A 21,730-nucleotide genomic window follows, 5' to 3' on the forward strand; every position below is an offset into this window, starting at 1 on the left:
AATTCCTAAGAAAAACAACTAAGCTCATGCAGAAACCCAATGAGCAAAACATAGCTGTCAATATAGCTGATGTGCGAATATGACCCACAATAACATTAATTTAAAAAAATAACCTCAGCCTCATTTTTTAGCGATATTTTTTCAGACCCCAGCATATAAAAACATAATGGCTGATGAAGATCACCCATATCTAGTCTCCTTGTCAAAAATATTTCCTGATAGTAAGTACCATTTCTAAATTACAAATGTAATGATAATTTAGTTAAATGCATTCTTGCCTTCACTGATATAACATCAATGTTTTCAAGTCTAGGCCTATACAACTTAAATTCTCAGCCAGACGGTGGAAGCCATAGAGAACACCAGTAGTATTTGTTAGTATGTAATGACTGTGCTTACGATGCTTCTTTTTTTCCTTTTCAGGAGCTGGAGCGCAGGTTATACAGCAGATCTGACACACAACCAAATATAACATACATTTTTGACATTGCCATTGCAACACAGGATACTTATATGGCATTCAAGAGCTATGATTGGCTAGTGATGAGCAGTGCACTGTTTCTTAAAATTTCATTTCATTTCAAACTTGTTAAATCAATTCACCACCTTAATACAGATGGCATCAATTTGCCATATCCAAATCTTCTTTTAGAGGTCCTTTTTCTTTTCACTCTTTGCTAAAATTTCCTGCAAAAAGAAAATACAACTGGATTGACATATCAAAGACTTAAAAAGCAGAGTCTTATCATCAAAAAGGAAATTTTCCTTAATTTTTAAAATGATATATCTCTTGACCCTTTGGAGGTAACAGAATATACATTTAAAAAAAAGAAACGACATTTGAAAGAAATGACTGTATTAGCAATTTTTCTCAAAAAAGTCTTATCAATGATCACAATATAGTTCATTATATGGATCATATACATCATATATCATATAGTTTATTATATAGAAGTCTTACTTGGAAAAGTATTTCAGGACAAAAGTACCTTGTCAGATTTCATTTTAAAATTCTAATCATTGATTATTTTGATCTAGTTTGCCCTAATTCTAGGTGAAAAGAGGGTTTTTTTTAGATTGCCACTACTACAAATACAATCAAAATTTTTCCAGAAAAAGAAGTTGAGGAGAAGATATATTGGCTTTTTTTTTTTTTTGTCTCTCAAATTTCTGGGTAGGGTCAACTCTTAATAAAACAGGAAGACCAATCTTTTCAACCCCTTGTATCCACTAGTAGTGAAAATTGTCTGTCATTTTCTGAATCTCTGAAGATAACCATCTTGCTGGTCCTGGAAATCAGAACCTGGGGCCTTCTCATGCTGGAACATCCCTCTACCATGTAGGTCCCCTTTCTCCCTTTGCTGAATTCTCTAGGGGACTGGTGGGGCTGATGGGAAGGGGTGTCTCCAGTTTAGACGTGGGCCAGGCCAACTATGCCTCATTCTCCTCCCAGTGCCTCTGCTTCTCTGTTCCCTTTTGTATATTATCTTTCTTCATTAGAATATAAGCACTTTGAGGGCAGGACTATATTTCTTTTTTCTTATAACTGTATCTCCAGCCTGGCACACATTAAGTGCTTTGTGAATATTTGCTACCTTCCTGGCTATTTCAGTAGCTAGCTCCAGAGGTAGCTAGGTGGATCAGGAGGTTGAACCCTGGGCCTAGAGTAAGAAAGACTTGAATTCAAATCCAGCCTCAGATACCTAACTAGGCTGTGTGACTCTGGGTAAGTCATTTAACCTCTGCCTTGGTTTTCTCAACCATAAAATGAGGATCACAATTGCACCTACCTCCCAGGATTGTTGTGAAGACCAACTGGGATAATATCTGTGTGGCTATTAGCATAATGGCTGGCACATAGTAGGCACTTAACAAATGCTTATTCCCTTCCCAATGTTTCATCATTCTGGTAGTCAATAAGTCTGCTCCTCTAGAGAATCTGGAGAGTCAGGGTTTTTCAGGACCAACTATAGCAAACATTTGTTTCGATCTAGCGCTTAGCATAGTGACCGGCACATAGTAGGTGCTTAATAAATGCTTACTGACTGATCATTCAGCTATGAAGGCAAGTTTCAAAATGTTCAGCAAGTAATGCTGAGCCAGAAAATTCCGCTTTTATATCTTTATAAATATAGTCCCTTAAGACCCAACCAAACCAACAAATCTGTACTGAGTACCAATGAGACACAAGTCCCTTAAAATGAAGACTACATTTTGGACTGATTTTTAAAAGTGAGCTCTTAATGATGGCAGAATTCCACATGGGGTGTGAACCTGTACTGCCCAAAGGTAGTCAGTGGCCCATTCCTTTACATATTTTGAAGGGGTAATTTTCTCATATTTTCTTGGTGCCAACAATGGAAAAAGAAAGAGATGGGGAATCCTAAGGAACTGAGAAGAAGAAAAACTGAGATTCATTTACAGTAAATAAACTTATTCCTTCCTTTAAAGGTTTTGTTTGTATGTTCTGCCCCTAGAGTCACTGTATTGAAAGTGACATGGTGAGGACTGCTAGGTGGTGTAGTGAGTACAGCACCAGCCCTGGAGTCAGGAGGACCTGAATCCAAATCCAACCTCAGACACTTGACACACTTACTAGCTGTGTGACTTTGGGCAAGTCACTTAACCCCAACTGCCCTGCTTACCCCGCTCCAAAAACAAAAAAACCCACAAAAAAACAAAACAAACAAATAAAAAAAAGTGACATGGTGACATAAAACAAGTAAAAGGCCTAGCTGGCCTACCAGCAACAAAAGACCTTAACGGAAGAAGGCCCCAACCCTAAGTTAAAGAGAAGACTGCCTAACATACACAAAAACTTAAAAGCTGCTACTGAGAAGACAGTGCTCTGGACAGCATCAATTCCTCAAAGTCTGTCCCTCACCTAGTGTCCAGGAAGCAAATACCAAAGTCAAAGTCACATTTGAGAACAAGGGTCCTCGCTGAATGAAGTCTACCGGTCACACTTACATGGGAGTAAGGTAGTCGAAATCTTATATTGGGAAATATCATAGGAGCCACAGGGACCAGATAGCTAAAGAATACTTGGTCACATCTAAACTTTGGATAGTGACTTTGCTCTCAGAAATTGCAAACTCTTGGAGAGAAAGAGGGGTGATGAAAGTAAATCCATTTTGAAACATCATTTTTCACCTTTGAGGCAAACAGCTCAAGTCAGATTATCAGCTCTCTCCTTTCTGATACTGCTCCTCTTTGGTTCAGTATCTCCTTTCTTCCAAAAGTTGACTCTCACTTTGAATTTTCCAGGAGGTCTGTAGTATTTATTCGCTTGGGAGAAACTGCCCAGGGATGACCTTTTTATTAGCTTAGTTAGTGAAGGATCTAGGAGGCAATGTTTAAGCCTATCTTTTTGGATCTGGGGACAGCAAATGGCAGAAGGTTGGGCTTTGGCAATTATCATTACATACCTGAAGCTGTGTGTGCTCTTTCAGAAGGCGGTCATACTCCTTTGAAAGACTCTCAGATTGTTTCTTCATTGTGGTCACTTCATTGTGGGCCTTAGAAAGAGCTGAAAAAAATGCAGAAGAGAATCAATGAGAATGGTTTGCTCTTAGAAATCTCTAGGAAGAAAAAAAAACCAAGTATGGTTAAATGAACAGAATGACCGAGAACTAGGATTTCCATAAAACCAAAGACTCACTCACACTTTCTGTTTGTTTTTCAGACTTGCTATTACATTGGTATGGGAACCTATCCATGTGTACATGCCCTTATTGATCTGCAACTTGTCTTAGGGCAGCAGTTTTTCAAAGTGTGGCCCAGGGACTTCTGAGGGTCTCTCAAGTGCAAAACTTTTTATTATAGTAATAGTAAAATATTTTTGTTTCTAATGTGATACTGATAGATATGACCCACATAAACAAAAGCTCTGCGGGGTCCTCAACAATTTGTAACAGTGTAAAGTGGTCCTGAGATCAAAAGGCACGAGAAGCTCTGGCCTAAAGTACCACATGAGGTTAAGTGACTTGTTTATGGTTTCCCTGCCAATAGGTGTCAGAGGGAGGCCCCAAACCCAAGTTTTTCTGACTCAAGAGCTGGTCCTCTAGCTGCTACTTCATGCTGCTTGGCATCTATTACATACTAAAGTCTAATAAAGGGTGTACAACATGCTACTTTGAGGCTTAACTGCAAGAAAGCTAAGTACATTTTAGCCTGTGCTTATTGAAGATCAACAGAAATAAGTCAGAAGCAATGGACCTGGACAGAAATCAAGAAATGTATGAAGAAACTTCGAGTCAACACTTTGTAGGGCAGAAGTTGTTTAATATGCAAATCACATGGAGGAAGAGAATGAGAACAAGGTGGGTGTGGAAAAATAAAAAAGCTCATGTTCAAATCATTTCCCTTACGAAATACTGGTAAGAAATACTTTATAGATTATGTACTCGGAAGTTCCAAATGTTAATATAGTGGCATTTACGACTCATGCATATTACAATGTTTGCATTTATGTTTTAAGAGAGGGCATAGACAGAAGAATTCATAGGAAAACTGTTCTTATATGATGAAATGGGATCATAGGTTCACTTTGTATGCTAAACAGTCACCTTATATCATCAAAAGTCATAAATATAATCAGTAGGTCAATCAGTAAATCAGCATTTATTAAGAGCCTATTCTGTACCAAGCAAGGCAGCTAGATGGCTCAGTGGAAACAGTTGTGGGCCTGGAGTCAGGAAGACCTGAGTTCAAATGTGACCTCAGACAGCTGTGTGACTCTGGGTAAGTTACTTAACCTCTGTTTGTCTTAATCCACTGTAGAAGTAAATGGGAAATTACTCTAGTATCTTTGCCAAGAAAATCCCATAGAATATATTGGTTTGCTATGGTCTACAGGGTCACGAAGAGTCAGACACAACTGAACAACAAATATGCCAAGCACTAATGATACAAAGAAAGATAAAAATATAGTCCCTGCCCTAGAGGAGCTCACAATGAACCGTGGAGACAAGAGGCAAATGCCTATATGTGGATTAATCCTTCTTCAGTTGTATCCAACTCTTTGTGATCCCTGTATAGGGTTTTCTTGGCAAAGGTGGCGGCCACCTGGCTACAGTGGTTTGCCATTTCCTTCTCCAGCTCATTATTGATGAGAAAACTGAGTGAAACAGGGTTAAGTGACTTGCCCAGAGTCCCACAGCTAGTAATTGTCTGAGGCCTGATTTGAACTCAGGAAGATGCGTCTTCCTGACTCCAGGCCTGGTGCTCTAGCCAGTATGCCACCTACTTGCCCTAATGACTACGTACAAACAAGTTACTGATCGTTTTAGTTCTATACACACATATGTCTTAACAGCTCTTGGAATTTGTGCTGAGTTCTTCCCTTACATCTGACATCCAAGACCTAACCAAATAATGCCCCATGGTTTGGAGCTACTTTAGCTACTAGGTTTCAAACTCCCTGTGAACAAGGGCAGTAGCATTTACAGATTTTTAAATCTTAGTATCTTTAGCATTTTAGTTTAGTGCCTTGCCATTAATAGGTGTTTAAAGAGGTTTGAGTAAAAGTATATTCAAGATCCAAGGCACAGAAGCTCTATTGTATCCCACAACCCCTAAAGGCTTGAAAAATCCCTAGTTATAGGAAGTTGACTCAATTAAAAAGTGAATTGGGAGACAAAATGCCACAGTGTACAGGCACTAAGAGTTGGAATTGGAGGACCCGAGTTCAGAAAGTCCAGCTCTGCCATTCATTGGGTGACCCTCTCTATGCCCACGTCTCTATGTCTATAAAATATAGGAGTTAGACTTGATAAACTCTAAGGTCCCTTCCAGCTCTAAATCTAAGATCCTATGGGGAAAAAAAAAGCATTAAGAATATTAATACTAGTTAGCATTTTGGCACAGTGCCTTACATAGGTAAGGACTGCTGAGGATCAAATGACTTAGGTTATGTTAAGTGCTTTGCCAACCTTAAAGCACCATAATGCCAGCTATGATGACAATAATAATGCCAATGACTGACACATGACACTATGCGCCAAGCACTGTGCTAAGCACGTTACATTCTCACAACCCTGGCAGAGAAGTGCTATTATTGTCTCCATTTGAGAGATGAGTAAACTGAGGAAAGAGAGGTTAAGTGACTTGTCCAGGGCTGCGCAGCTAGGAAGTGTTGGAGGCCTTCCTGGCTCCAGGCTTGGGGCTCTATTTACAGTACCACCTAGCTGCCCCATACAGTGATGATAATCATTAATGTCCCATTTTACAGATGAGAAAACTGAGGCTGAGAGAACTTAAGTGATTTGGTCACATTGCTAATAAGGGCCAGAGTCCGGTTTTGAACTTAGGTCTTCTTGACTACAACTTCTGGCTCTCATCCATTGCCACAACTGTGGCCTCTCAAGTGAATACAAAGCAAAACAAACAAACAAAACCAAAGCAGGCCCTACCCTGAAGACTGAGGGGATACCAAGAAAGACTGGTTCGAATCCTGCCTCTGATGTATATTAGCTGTCTATCTATTGGCAAGTCACTTCAACCCTGCTCCATCTGTATCATCCATATGGTACGTATGCCAAAAATGCTCCACCTATCAAATTCATCCGCTGCTAATTCTACCACCCCTTTACTGTAAATAAGAACAGCAGAAGGCCTGGACAGAAAGGAGGTAGCACTGGGGAGAATCACGGGAGGCTTCACAGAGGAGGGGACACTTGGGCGGAGGCCCAAAACACTGAACAGTATGCTGAGGTAGGGACAGCTGGCAGTGTCCTACTCTAGTTGGACTGGGGAGAGCCTTGAATCACACACAGAATGCTCAGCTGGAAGGGGCCTCAGAAGGAAGTGACTTTGGCAAGGTTACTGTTCTTCCTAGCTTGTCACCTTCCTCCGCTCCTGCCCTCTTTTACAAACATTGTCGAGGGTCATACTTGGAAAAAGTGGAATTCTGTAAATCCCTCAGGGTTGGGCGGTTTCATTCTCTTTTGTTTTTTGATCCTTGAGGTTTGAGCCTCATGCTTGCTCTATTCCCTGGAGAAAAGTGGTAAGCAGAATTTATGGAAAAACCCAGGAGGTAGATTGTTCCCCCATTCCTGGGGATTCTGCTGGTTGGGTTTCCTGGTTATTGAAAAAAGTCAACAGCATTTCTTCCCCCTCCTCCCCCACCCTGGGCCCCCACCAGCTACTCCAAAGTGGAAGCCACAATGACCACTATGCCGTGACAGCTGGATCTCCTCTCACATCTCATGTGGAGTAGATAGCAACAATGTTTTGCTTGTAAAGTTCCTAACACATTTGTGAAATGTGTGTTAAGGACCACTGGTGATGTTCCAGGTTTCCAGATGGTCCCTGGGTTGGTCTCTCTGGGCAGTAATGTTTATTTTTATATTTAAAATTGGCTACTGGCATGAAGAAGGCAAGAGGAAAGAAATAAACATTTATTAAGCATCTATTATGTGCTAAACACTTTATGCATTTTTTCATTTGATCCTCATAACAACCCTAGAGGTAGGTCCTGTGAGTATCTTTATTGTATAGTTCAGGAAACTGAGGCAAACAGAGGTTAAGTGACTTGCTCAGGTGTGTACAGTTATGTATGAGTTTGGATTTGAACTCGGGTCTTCCTGACTCCATGCCCAGTTCTCTATGTACTATGGCATCACCCAGGTGCCATGACATTTTTATTGTTGCTCAGTCAGGTCCAACTCTTCATGACTCCATTTTGGATTTTCTTGGCAAAGATACTGGAGTGGTTTGCCATGTCCTTCTCCAGCTCATTTTATAGATATGGAAACAGAGGCAAATAGGATTTCATGACTCGCCTAGGGTCACGCAGCTAGCAGATTTTGAATTCAGGATTGGAACTCGGAAAGATGAGTCTTCTTGACTTCAGGCCCTGCACTCTATCCACTGTGCCACCTAATTGCTTTGCCATAACATTATATTTGATAAAAATCATGAATCCCTCCTCAATGCTTTCTCATGAAAAATCAGTAATTCCCTCCAATTGGGGGAGATTACTGTTTGCGAGACCGTTACAGTTATTTGTTAAATTTTGTTGCTTGTTTGTGTTTGTTTCACCAACTCTTGCGCTGTGAAAATCAATATTTGTTTTCTGAAGATCTTCCCATCCCCTTCTGGACCACTCTTTGTGAATAAGGGATTATATGGGTCTGCTGTCTGACATTTCAAGCTGATTTAAACTCATATTATTTTGGAAAGAGCATAGAAGAGAGGCATGAAGTCACTGGACAAAGAGGCCTGGGATTTAGCTGCTAACTAATAAGCATCAACAGCAGGCTGGGAAGAAGTTTTTTTAGATTTGAAAATCTTCCACCCTTCCTATATTGACTTACCTTTTGAAAAATCTTTCAGTCAAAGTCTCAGAGATTGAGAGGAACCTTAGAAGACATCTAGTCCAACCATACTGTTTTGTAGATGAGGACACTCAGACTCAGAAATGTTAACCTGGTTAAGGTTGTACAGCTAATGGGTAACTTGAATCAGGATTTGAACCACGGGTGTGCTGGAACCAGCTCAAATCTGCTTAGGAAAGCTGACTGTTAAAATTTCAGTGTGAGCATTTATACCTTGGAAACTGGCAAATGCTACAAATCAGGGCTTGATTTATTGTTCTGCTGGCTGTCCAGATTTAAGTGACGGAGAAAACGTTAATAATGTAGATTAAGGGGGCGGAGCCAAGATGGTGGCTGGAAAGCAGGGACTTGCTTAAGCTCTCCCCCAAATCCCTCCAAACACCTGTAAAAATGGCTCCAAACAAATTCTAGAGCTGTGGAACCCACGAAATAGCAAAGGGAAGCAGGTCTCCAGCCCAGGACAGCCTGGATGGTTGCTGGGAAGGGTCTATTGTACGGTGCTGGGAGCGGAGCGCAGCCCAGCGTGGGCCGTGCCAGGATGAACCAGACTGAGAGTCGAGCGCAGCAGGCCTGAGGGCCATGAACCACTGGGCTGCAGCAGTTACCAGACTTCTCAACCTACAAACACTTCAAAGACCATGGAGCAGGTGAGTGGGAAAACTGCTGGATTGGGGTGAGAGTGGACTAGCCCCAGCCCTGGGGGTGGCGGAGGTGGCATGGCGGTGGCAGTGGCAGCAGCAGGAAGTTCCTGTGGCTGCTTCCAGAACTCCAGTGTCAGCTGCTTCCAGAGTCCCTGGCTCACACTGTGGGAAGAATAAAGTGGCAGATCAAAGCAGGAGTCCAAGGAGCGCTTAGGTGGCATAGAGGCAGGTTCTTTTGCTTTGCCCTGCTTGGATCTCGGTCAAGGTCCTGGCTGGCAGTTTTTGGGGGAGGAGGAGCACTGCTGTGGCAGAGCTTGTGGTGATGGTAGAGTAGAAGTAGCTCTGAAAACAGCAGTGCTTGGACCCTAAAGCTTGGGACAAAGTACTCTCTATTCTACAACAGTCATACCCTGACGAAAACCTCAAAGGTCAAGTAGTTGGCTGGGAACACGACCAGGTAGCACAAAAGGACTCAGACTCAGACCCAGACTTTAGAATCTTTTGATGGTGACAAAGAAGATCAAAACATACAGCCAGAAGAAATCAACACAGTCAAAGAGCCTACATCAAAGGCCTCCAAGAAAAATATGAATTGGTCTGATGCCATGGAAGAGCTCTAAAAGGATTTGGAAAAGCAAATAAGAGAAGCAGAGGAAAAATTGGGAAGAGAAATGAGAATGATGCAAGAAAATCATGAAAAAGAAGTCAACGACTTGCTAAAGGAGAACCAAAAAAAATACTGAAGAAAATAACACCTTAAAAAATAGACTAACTCAAATGGCAAAAGAGCTCCAAAAAGCCAATGAGGAGAAGAATGCCTTGAAAGGCAGAATTTCCCAAATAGAAAAGGAGGTCCAAAAGACCACTGAAGAAAATACTACCTTATAAAAATTAGATTGGCGCAAGTGGAAGCTAGTGACTTTATGAGAAATCAAGATGTTATAAAACAGAACCAAAGGAATGAAAAAGTGTTAGACAATGTGAAATATCTCACTGGAAAAAACACTGACCTGGAAAATAGATCCAGGAGAGATAATTTAAAAATTATTGGACTACCTGAAAGCCATGATCAAAAAAAGAGCCTAGACGTCATCTTTCAAGAAATTATCAAGGAGGACTGCCCTGATATTCTAGAACCAGAAGCTAAAATAGAAATTGAAAGAATCCACCAATGGCCTCTTGAAAAAGGTCCCAAAAAGAAAACTCCTAGGAATGTTGTTGCCAAACTCCAAAGCTCCCAGATCAAGGAGAAAATACCCCAAGCAGCCAGAAAGAAACAATTTAAGTATTGTGGAAACACAATCAGGATCACACAAGATCTAGGAAGGGATCGAAGGGTTTGGAATATGATTTGCCAGAGGTCAATGGAGCTAGGATTAAAACCAAGAATCACCTACCCAGCAAAACTGATTATCATGCTCCAAGGCAAAATATGGACTTTCAATAAAAGAGAGGACTTTCAAGCTTTCTCAGTGAAAAAACCAGAGCTGAATAGAAAATTTGACTTTCAAACACAAGAATGAAGAGAAGCATGAAAAGGTAAACAAGAAAGAGAAATCATAAGGTACTTACTAAAGTTGAACTGTTTTATTTACATTCCTTCATGGAAAGATGATGTATATAATTCATGTGACCTTTTTCAGCATTAGGGTAGTTGAAGGGAATATACATATATATATGGATAGTGAGTTGAATATGAAGGGATTATATCTAAAAAAATGAAATAAATTTAAGGGGTGAGAAAAGAATATAATGAGAGAGGGAGAAAGGGAGAGAAAGAATGGGGTAAATTATCTCACATAAAAGTGGCAAGAATAAAGCAGTTCATTGGAAGGCAAGGGGGGTAGGTGAGGGGGAATCAGTGAATCTTGCTCTCATTGGATTTGACTTGAGGAGGGAATACTATACACACTCAATTGGGTATCTTACCCCACAGGAAAGTAGGGGGAAGAGGATAAAAAGGGAGGATGATAGAAGGGAGGGCAGATAGGGGGAGAAGGTAATCAAAAGCAAATACTTTTGAAAAAGGGCAGGGTCAAGGGGGAAAATTGAATAAAGGGGGACAGGATAGGATGGAGGGAAATAAGGTCTTTCACAACATGATTATTGTGGAAGTGTTTTGCATAATGATACATGTAAGGCCTATGACGAATTGCTTGCCTTCTTAGGGAGGGTGGGTGGGAAGGGAAGAGGGGAGAAAATTTGGAACTCAAAGTTTTGAAAGCAGATAATAAAAAAAAAAATTTAACTTAAAAGTATGTTACATGCACATTTCCTCATCCACCCACAGAGCCACTTGTCAAACAATTAACGAGCACATCCCTGACCTGAATTGAGGTCTCTCTGCCTTAGCAAAGGTCTTCTTTAAAGTATCTAATACTCTCCTTCCTCATCTCTGCCTTGTGGAATTTCTACATTTCTTTAAGGCTTGCTCAAATGACATTTTAAGAGTCTTTTTTTGATGGTTGTTGCATTCATCTATTTTGTATTTACTTATCTCTGTACACGTTTTCTAACAGTGGAATATAAGCTCTTTTAGGGTAGCAACTAATTCATTTTTTGTCTTTGCAATCATAATGTATAACCCAGTATCTTGTACATAGTAGGCCCTTAATGTTGGCTGAACTGCAGTGGCAGAGTCAATGTCTGAAACTAGGTCTTCTGATGCCAAATCCTACATCCTTTCCATGGTAATGGAAATAATTTGAAAAAAAATGTGAGAACTTAAGGAAGGACTCCAGCATGTCGGATTGAACCTCTGCAACTGAATTTAAGAGAGGACCTAGAATCCACAGGATTCTTTTACAAGGGCATGTGAGAGTAGGTATAGAAAGTGGTCCATGGGGGTCTTATGTTCTAGTGGTCTTGGGCTCCAAACATCTTAAGGACTACTGCCATTATAACTGTCAGTAGTAGTAATAGTAGCAGTACAATGTCCAAGGACTTCCTGAGATATGCACAGTATCTCGCATAAAATAGAAACTTAAGAGATGTTGGTTGATATTATTTGGCTTTTTTGGGTCACTCCTGGCATGGGGCAGTACAAAAACACAGAGAGGAAAATGCTTTTCATCTGTAATTTCTCCAGCAGGGAATATGAACTGGTGTTTCTCATTTTGCATTAATTTCAGGAGATACAAATAAACCTAATGATTACTATCTTATTGAATTCTCTCCAATTAGGGGAGGCTGTTATTGTCTAAGAGCCTCTTGGAGTGTTTCCCAGTCTTTTCTCTGCCTCTTGCTTTGTGAAAAAAAAATTGAAATATCCTCTCCCCCCCCCCAGATTCCTTCTACTGCCTTCTGAAAGCACCTTATGCGAGAGTAAGGTATTATATAGGCCTGTTATTTGACAATGGAAGCTGTTTGTTTTTAATTTGAATCCACTATACTATTTTAGAATCAGTATTGTGTGGAAAAATAAAGTTATTAAATAAGAAGGTCCAAGATGAATTCATGAATTTCTTTTTAGCTCATTTTCCCATCTATGAAGTAGGGATGGTATGACTTGCTAGGGATTTGCTTTGCAGAGACTGAGAGACAACTGGATCTAACCAGTTATTAAACTGAGAAAGTGATACTTGACAGGCACATCAGCCCTTCTAGGCCAGATGAATTAATCCTATAATTGCAGAAAAAATGATACCCAAGTAAGGATAACAGTATTCATGTCATTTCGCAGCACCTAACCAACTTGAAAGATATTGTTTGCATAGTGAGCAGGTTTGGCTCATTATGTATAAGTCTCATTACGACTTTTTACTAGAGATAAATAACTGAAATCTGCCAGGAAATGGAAGACATTATTTATAGTGAGTCTTTAACATGTTTATAAAGTAACATGTCTACCCTTGAACACTAATCGCTGTCCATTAGGGATAAATACTAAGCCAAGATTAAACTATTTTATTTTTGAAAACTTTCTATCACCATTATTGACATTCATTGTTAACACTAATTGGGACCTAGCTGTACCTTTAAAACATATGTCATGAACAGTTCTGTATTTATTTTTGTGTTACTTATTGATGAAAAGTCCCTGAGTTTTTAAAAAAAAAAATTTACATGCCTAGAAGAAAGTCACATTTATAAGATACCCACAAAGTGGCTCTTTTTTGATTAGTAAAGAACACACATTATGGTTTTAGCTGAATCTCACTGAAACAGTGTAATGCAGGAGAAAGTTGGAATTGCAGTCTCTTCACTACTCTGAGATTGGGTTCCCTTACCTATTAAAAAAGGGAGCTAGACTCGATATCCTCCAAGTTCTCTTCCAGCTTGAAATCAACTCATCTGTGCTTTTATGTATTCTCAATGATGACAGTGTTAGATGATCGTATTAGACAAGATGTGCTGGAATTTCTATGGGAATTTCCTGCAGAATTTCAAAACTTAATTACAGCATAGATTATAAACTCCTAGAGATCTTGGACTATTTAGCTGGTTGTCTTTTTATCTCCAGCACAGAAATGGAAAAAAAAAACCCACTAAAAGTTGGTTCTTTGAAAAGAACAATAAAACTGACATACTCTTAGCTAATCTGAAAAGAGCAGAAAATTAAATCAATAGAATAGCAAATAAGCAAGGTGAAATCACAGCAAAACTAAATGAAATAAAAATAATCAGAACATACTATGCGCAGTTATAAAATATCTGGAGATCTACCTACCAAAGCACACAAAAGACTTGTACAGATTCAATTAAAAAGTACTCCTTAAAGAAATAAAGAACAACCTAAATAGCTGGGGGAATAGTCAGGGCTCGAGGCTAGGCCGTGCCAATACAAAAGAAATGACAATATGACCCAAATTAATTTAGAGTTTTAATGCTATACTAATCAAGCTATCAAGGGGATATTTTATAGAACTTGATAAAATAATGATGAAATTTGGAAAAACGAATGGTCTAGACTATCAGAGGAAATTATGAAAAGAAGTAGCAATGAAGGGGGAATAGCATTCCAGACCTCAAATTGTATTATAAAGCAGCAGTCATCAAAACCATCTGGCATTGGTTAAAAAAATAGAAAGACAGATGAATGGAACAGACTAGATGAGGGAGAATCAGAAACAATAGAATTCAATAACTCAGTGTTTGATAAAGTGGAAAACATAAATTATCTAGGAAAAAACCTCTTAAAATGATTAAAAACTGTAGGGAAAACTAAAAAGTGGTTTGGCAGAAATTAGGCTTAGACCAACACGTTCTACCATATTCCACAATATATTCTAAATGGATATGTGATCTTAACACCATACCAGAAAAATGTTATCAGAGAAACAAATCTTATACCTCTCACAGTTATAGGTAGGAGACATGTTCTTAACCAAGTAAGAGATAGAGGCAATTGCAAAATATAAAACAAAAAACTTTGATTACTGGAAACTGCAAAGGTTTTATACAGACACATTATGATACCAAGGATAAAAAGGGAAATGACTGAATGGGAAAAAAAAATCTTTGTACCAAATTTTTCTAATAAGAGTTTGGTATCCAAGGTATATAAATAATTAATAAGCACAGATAAGACTAATGGCCATTCCCCAATAGATAAGTGGTCAAAAGACAGGAAAAAATAATTTTCAAGAAAAGAATTATAAAGTATTCACAGCCACATGAAAGAACACTCAAATCACTAATAATAAAAGAAATGCAAATTAAAACAACTTGAGGCTACATCTCACACTCTACAAACTGGCAAAGATCACAAAAAATTGGCAATAGTCAATGTTGGAATTGTTGCGCAATGATAGGCACACATTAATACACTCTTGGTGGAACTGTGAAATGGTACAACCACTCTGGAAAGCAACTGGGAATTGTGCAAATAAAGTGACTAAAATGTCCATACCCTTTGAACCAGACTCCACTACTGGGTTTATACCAACGGAAGGCATCAGAAGAAAGTCACTGTACATATCAAAATAATTATAACTGCACTTTTTGTGAGGGCAAAGAATTGGAAACAAAGTAAACGCCTATCAACTGGGGAGTGGATGAACAAATTGTGGGTAAAGTAATGTAATGGAATACTACTGTGATGCAAGAAATGACGTGTATGAAGAATACAGAGAAGTACAGACAGATCTCTATGATGCAGAGGAAGTAGGCAGAACCAAGAAACGAACATATAGCTATTACAATAATAGAAATGGAAAGAATGACCAAACACCAAAAAAAAAAGTAAATGTAAAAATAAAAAAATTGTAATGTTCAAATAGGACATGATTGAAGGGATATGAGAAGATACCCCTATCTCCAAAACTACACATGTTTTAGGACTTTTTTTCTTTTCTTCTTTTTTTTTGGAGGGGGGAAGGCAGGGCAATTGGGGTTAAGTGACTTGCCCAAGGTCACAGAGCTAGTTAGTGTGTCAAGTGTCTGAGGCTGGATTTGAACTCAGGTCCTCCTGACTCCAGGGCCGGTGGTCTACTCACTGCACCACCTAGCTGCCCCAGGACTTTTTTTTTCAATGTGTCTGTCAGTTGTGCTGATTTAAAAAAAAATACTATTTGTTATATGGGGAGGTGTACTTGGGAAAACGATGATGATGTAAGAAATAGAAGATAACACTAAAAACTTATTTAGAAAAGATGTCATTAACATTTTAAAAATGGCAGTCAATTTTCAGAGTAGGGAACATACCATACCTCTCCGTGTCTCCTTTTTGATAAACTATAAAATGAGAGTGTCATGTAAGACGACTTCTAGTCCCTTGGAGTGCCAAAATTCTACCAGCCCTCATAACATGTGTGAAGTTTTTAAGTGGAGAAATCCATGTGTCGTTCAAACAATTCTCAAGAGTATGGATGAAAAGAATTCACTAAAATTGCCAGAGCCCTTCTCTGGGGTCAGTTATTGAAGATACACAGTGCCTTGCACACAGCCACACTTAACAATGTTTGGTGACTTGAACTAAGTATCGTACAGGGGAATCACGTTCATTTTTTCCAGGCGATTCATGCTGGGGTGTTCACCAAATGGAGGAGAGTCTGGGGGGAGAAAGATGGCAACTGCTGTGACTATGAAGAATTTATGGTCATGAACTTCATTAAAAACTAAAGAACTAGAGATGAGTAAGGTAGAGCAAAATGACATGATGGAAGGCAAACAACTGAATTGAGATGCCAGTGTTTTGGAATGGGAGAATGAAAACCCTCAGTTTATGCAGTCTGAGCTAATGGACAAAACAACAGTCGGTACAAGAGGTAGGTGAACTGGCTACAATTCACTGTAGAACTCAGATCATTTCCCATGCATCACTCTATTTCCCTGTCTTAAAACGAGAAGAATAATGCTTACTATTATGAAATTTCATTTGAACATTTGAAGATGTAGATATATATACACATATATATTATATGTATGTGCATATATATATATATGTGTATATATGTATATGCTCTCTTATATGATCACTTATACAAGGCAATCTGCTTAAATCTGAAATGCTGGTCTTAGGAATTCGAAAGCTTCTTGGAATCAGTGGAGTTCTTACAATTGGTTTTCCCTAAACCATGTTTTCCTTAAGGGCTGCACTGCTGACAACCTTTCATTACTTCACAGAGTCATTTAAAGAGAAAGACCAAGAAAACCTAGTTAAGGAATATTAGCATAATGCCCCCTGAAGTCAATTATTAATGACCGGAAAGATCATTCATTGTCCTAAGGCATTTTATTTTCTCTCTTAGAATTTGCTACAATGAGAAAGAAATGGACTTGTAACGCCAAAATGTCCTGCTTCAACATGGATCTGAAAGGTGACGGCTTTGCAAGGAACTAAGATCTCCAGCTGGCCTGGAGTCTCTTTCTCCCTTTTTCTAGCTTCCTCTCTTCCTCAATTCCATCAGCTCTCCCTGGCATCTGGAGTTAGTCTTACCTCACTGCCACCAATGCCCCCTCCTTTAGGAAGAAGCATGGAGTACTATAAATAACACTGGACTGGGTATCATCAGGACAGATCTAGGTTTGATTTCTGCCTCTCACACGTTATCATAGGGGAGACACTCCTCTTTGATAGGGTAATAATCATAGGATCACAGATTCAGGACTGCAATAAACCTTGGAGGTCATCTGGTCTAACCCCTTTGTTTTACAGATAAGGAAACTGAGGTCCAGGGAGGTTAAGTTTCTTACCCAAGGTCTCTCAGGAACCAGCAACAACTATTTCATAGGGCTATTTTGAGGATCAAATGAGATGATGGTGGGAAAGCACTTTGTAAAGCTGTTGGGATTCTAGGAAACAAGAGGATTCTCTATACAGGACAAGGAACATATAGGATGAGAAAGTTTTGATGGGTTGCAATCTGTATCAAGGAAGGGAATACCTATGTTGATGAGATCCCAGAACCTTCACAGTGTCTCTCATAAATATATCTTGTCCAATGAACCTCAATACAGATTCCTTTAATGTCTTCAACAGAGGATTCACCCAGTATGACAGAGGCTTTCTTCTAGATCTTTGTACATTTTGCACATATGTTAAAATGATATCGTATTAATTCGGCTAAACTAAATGGAACACATACAAATATGTTTTGATTACACAATGAGAGAGCACTGAAAGAGAAAGGCTAAAATCTGTAATACTGGACCCATTGGTATATGTGAAGTTGGTGTAAAACATCACTGGGAAGGGCAGAGGCTATATCTTTGATGTCACTGGTATAAGGACCTCCAGGATGAAAAAACTCCCTCTATCAATGGAGGTAGCCTTAAGACAGCAGCTTAGGGCCCTGTGAGGGTGATATGCCCAGTTTCACAGAGACAGGTTATGGCAGAGGGAAGACTTGAACTCATGTCTTTGTGGCTCTGAGGCCAGCTTTTACTGCTTTATCTACAATGCCATGTTGCCCTTAATTCCTGGTATCAATTAGAAGTATAAATACATACATACCTATGTATATAGAAATACATATGAATTTGTGTGAAAATGTATCTCTTTGAAAAGCCAGATTCTAATACTAATATAAAAAAAAAAGATTTTTCCTTAGAAGGTTGCCAACCTCTGTGTTACATAATGTAATGATGAGCCCAAGGAATACAACTCTTCTTACATTCCTTCAATTAACATCTGTGTAATCAAAATACGGTATTTTAAACAAAGAACATTGCTATATCTGAGGGAACATGGTGCAAACACACAAGAGGTCTGTATCTAGAATCAGCAAAAGCTAGGCTGAAATCTTGCCTTGGACATTCAGAATGTGTAACCCTGGGTAAGTCATTTTAACTTCTTAAAGCTTTTGCTTTCTCATCTATTAAATGAGGGGGTCTCATCTTGGAGTGGGAGGGGGAGGGTAGAAATGGGGAGAAAATTTGTAATTCAAACTGTTGTGAAAACCAATGCTGAAAACAAAATACGTTAAATAAATAAATTAAATTAAAAAAAAATAAAAAAATTAAAAAAAATGAGGGGGTCTCTAAGGTTCTTTCTAGCTCCAAATTTAGGCCTGTATCATTCTATAATAATTCCTACCCTGAGTAAAAAAAGGGCATTTTCTCACATGATCAGGAACACAAGACAAACATGCATGTCTTGGCTATGAAAGTTAATTGCACACAGAATGGAATTGGCCCAAAGCTCTGCCTGAAGGCGGGGTAGGTGTTTTTCTAGTCTTGAACACTTTTTCAATGGACTCTCTACTCAAAAGGCATGTGGTACTGTGGAAAAAGCATTTGTTCTGAAGTCAGATGACTTGAGTTGAAATCCCAGCTCTGCGACTTACCATGTGTTTAACCTAGGCCAGGGCAATGAACCTCTCAGGGCCAAAGATTTTTCAGCTGTAAAATGAGGGTATTGGGTTAGATGACTCCTAACGTCCATTCCAGCTCTACAACGATGACCATGTGATCTTTGTGCAAATCAGTGAAATCCCCATTCTTTGTATATTCCTTTGTTTATGGCAAATATTTTGTTTTTCCATATAAAAATTGTTTAGATGTAGGTTACATGTTCTCCTTTTCCTATCAATTAAGGAGTGCAATGACATTAACTTATGACTCCTAAGTTAAACAACTACAATGACACCATATTTACTGGAGTTGGTTACCTGGCAACTATAGATATTTGGTAAAGGCCACAAATTAAGGTCTAAGTTTTAAAAAGGCCTCTGAACAGCCTGAAATGATACCATGAAGTTGAAGCATTAAAGATTATGCCCTTAATTTATAGCAGAGCCTCTAAGTCCCTTAAGTAAATCTTATTTACTTTTAAATTTCAGACATAGTACTAACAAACCTGATAATCTGCTTTCCAAGTTCAGATCAGATTAGAAACTGAAAATCTGAGGGACAAGTTGATAAAAGCAAGTATATTATTGGCAATAAAAAGCATAGCCCAGAAGCATGAGAGAGAAAAACTGTAAAAAGACAAAGGAACTAACATAATGATAATTAGCACTTTAAGGTTTGCAAATTCATGGATTTGCTAACTCACATATTTTGCGTCATTTTATTCCTTATAGCAATCCTTGGAGATAGGTTTTATTATTATCCCCATTTTACAGATGAAAAAACGGAGGTTGACAAAGATTATATGACTTGCTTGGGGTCACAACACTAGTTAAGTGTTAGAGGTCATGTTTTAGCCAGTGTACCAATTAGCTGCCTACATAAATGTTAGGCAGATAAATTATTTTAGGAATATTTCAATCAAACATGGTTAAGGCAGTTTTGGCACACAAAGCTTCAGTAAATTGGGAAATTTCACTTATGTGGAAAAGCCCATTCTCAGATTCGATGTAATTAATAAGGAGGTATTACTATAGTCATCTGGTCTTGTTACTTTGGTTGCCACTAAAAACAACTCAGTGTTGTGCCAAAAAATACAACACTGAGAATATTTGAGAGCCACGGAGCAAATAGACCATTTTTGCAATGTTTTGATGGAAACAGACTCAAGTTACAAATGTCTCATGCTACTTCAGGAGCAAACAGTTCCACCCAAGTCTACTGCCAGAGAAATGCCTATGGATGACAAACCAGAAAGGAATTTTCTGAGTTCAGATAATACAATTCAATTCAACGAATATGCCTTAAGCGCCTTCTGTGAGTAAATTACTATGAAGAGAACTGAGGAAGATCTAATGTTTAGATAAGACACTGTGCCCACTTTCATTGAACTTATAGTAGGAAGATGCACAGGTAACTCTAACATATTATGAATATATCAAAGAAATGTGGAAAATAAGTGCTATGGGAGGTCTTGAGGAGAAAGTCCATTACTGACTGGGGAAATCAAGGAATGCCTCCTGAAGGTATGGTAGAAATGGACGGGCAGAAATTTAACAGACGAAGTGATCATTAGGCTCAGGGATTTAGTTTCAAGGGACTTCAGAGTTCACGTGGTACCATCCCACCATTTTACAGACTACTAGACCTAAGTATCCAGTCTGAGTTCTCTCCTGAGCACCAATCCCACATCCACTGCCCACTGGACATTTCCAACTTGAGATCCCATAGGCATCTCAAATCCAACATGTCCTAATTAGGACTCATCTCTCTCCCTAAATCCATCGTCCTTCTTAACTTTCCTATGGAGACCATCATTATCATCCTTCAAATCAACCACATTTAAAACCTGAGTGATCCTCATTCACTTCATCCTCATTTTCCACCATCCCCACATCCAATCAAATATTATTGATTCTACCTTGACAACAGCTCTGTTGCTTTTTCTCCACTCCCACCACCAGCACCACCACCATCTTAGCCCAGGCCCTCAAGACCTCTCTAACCTTAACGATCTAAATAGTCCCTTCCTCTCTAACCCATCCTTCCACAGCTGCAAAAGTGATGTTCCCAAAGCACAGTACTGACCATGTGACTCCTCTCCTCAAAAACCACTACTGGTCCCCAAACGCCTCTAGAATAAAATAGAAACTATTCTGTTTGGCTTTTAAAGTTCTTTGCCATCTGGCTCTGCTGCCTTTCTGGATTCACTACCCAATCCTTTTCTAGATATGTCCTACAGTCCGGCCAAATGGGTCTTCTTGCTATTCTTTTTTTTTTTCCATTTCCGAAAGCTTTTTAAAAACTCTGATATATAAAATCAGTCATCGTACATTCTTTATGTTCTAGCTTTTTAAAAATAAACTTTTTCTAGGGAAAAAAGGAAAGAAAACAAGGAAGCTGTCCTATACTTGATATATCCACTTTTTACATTCAGTGTATTTTCTAGGAAGGAACTTTTAAGGAAAACACTAGATTTTCCCTGAACTCCAGAATTCTTTGCACCTGATATTCTACCTCTCTTTCTGCTGCTCTGTCCCTCCATCCTTAGGGCAGGCTTGCTTCCTCAACTCAGCTTACTGGAATTCTTAGCTTCCTTCAAAGCTCAGCTCAGTGGCCACCTCTCACATGAGGTCTTTTGTGATTCTAGTCACTAATACTCTACCTTCCCACCCCACAAAAATATTACCTTGTATTTACTTTGTATGTAGGTTTACGTATATGTGTGGAGAATTTAGTGTAGTGTCTAGAGCTGGTCTCAGGTCCCGGGCTCAAGTTCCACTCTGACACATAACATAGTGTGATCTTGGGCAAGTAATTTAATGTCTCAGTGCTCTAAGGACGATGCTAGCCTGCACTGATTAAGGTGGCTTCCTCAACCTGGAGTTTCCTACACCAAAGAAAATCCCTACATGGAATCACTCGTATATGTATATAGTATCTCCCCGGAAAGAATATAAGCTCCTTGAGCTCAGAGGCTGTTTTGTTTCTGTCTAGGTATCTCTAGAATCTAGTATA

At 39.1% G+C, this 21,730-nt stretch overlaps 1 protein-coding gene across 1 annotated transcript in view; it reads right to left on the minus strand.

The window, feature by feature from the left end:
- Positions 1 to 480: 480 nt before the first annotated feature.
- Positions 481 to 21,730, minus strand: part of LOC118851085 (tRNA-dihydrouridine(20a/20b) synthase [NAD(P)+]-like) — an 87,726-nt gene continuing 66,476 nt past the window's right edge. The window contains exons 15-16 of the mRNA XM_036760643.1: positions 3,429 to 3,529; positions 481 to 687 (exon numbers count right to left, since the gene is read on the minus strand). Of these exons, the coding sequence (XP_036616538.1) occupies positions 649 to 687; positions 3,429 to 3,529 (140 nt within the window). The 3' untranslated portion in view covers positions 481 to 648. The remainder of the gene's footprint in view (positions 688 to 3,428; positions 3,530 to 21,730) is intronic.

This window comes from Trichosurus vulpecula, chromosome 5 (assembly GCF_011100635.1).
Source record: "Trichosurus vulpecula isolate mTriVul1 chromosome 5, mTriVul1.pri, whole genome shotgun sequence".
NCBI lineage: Eukaryota > Metazoa > Chordata > Mammalia > Diprotodontia > Phalangeridae > Trichosurus > Trichosurus vulpecula.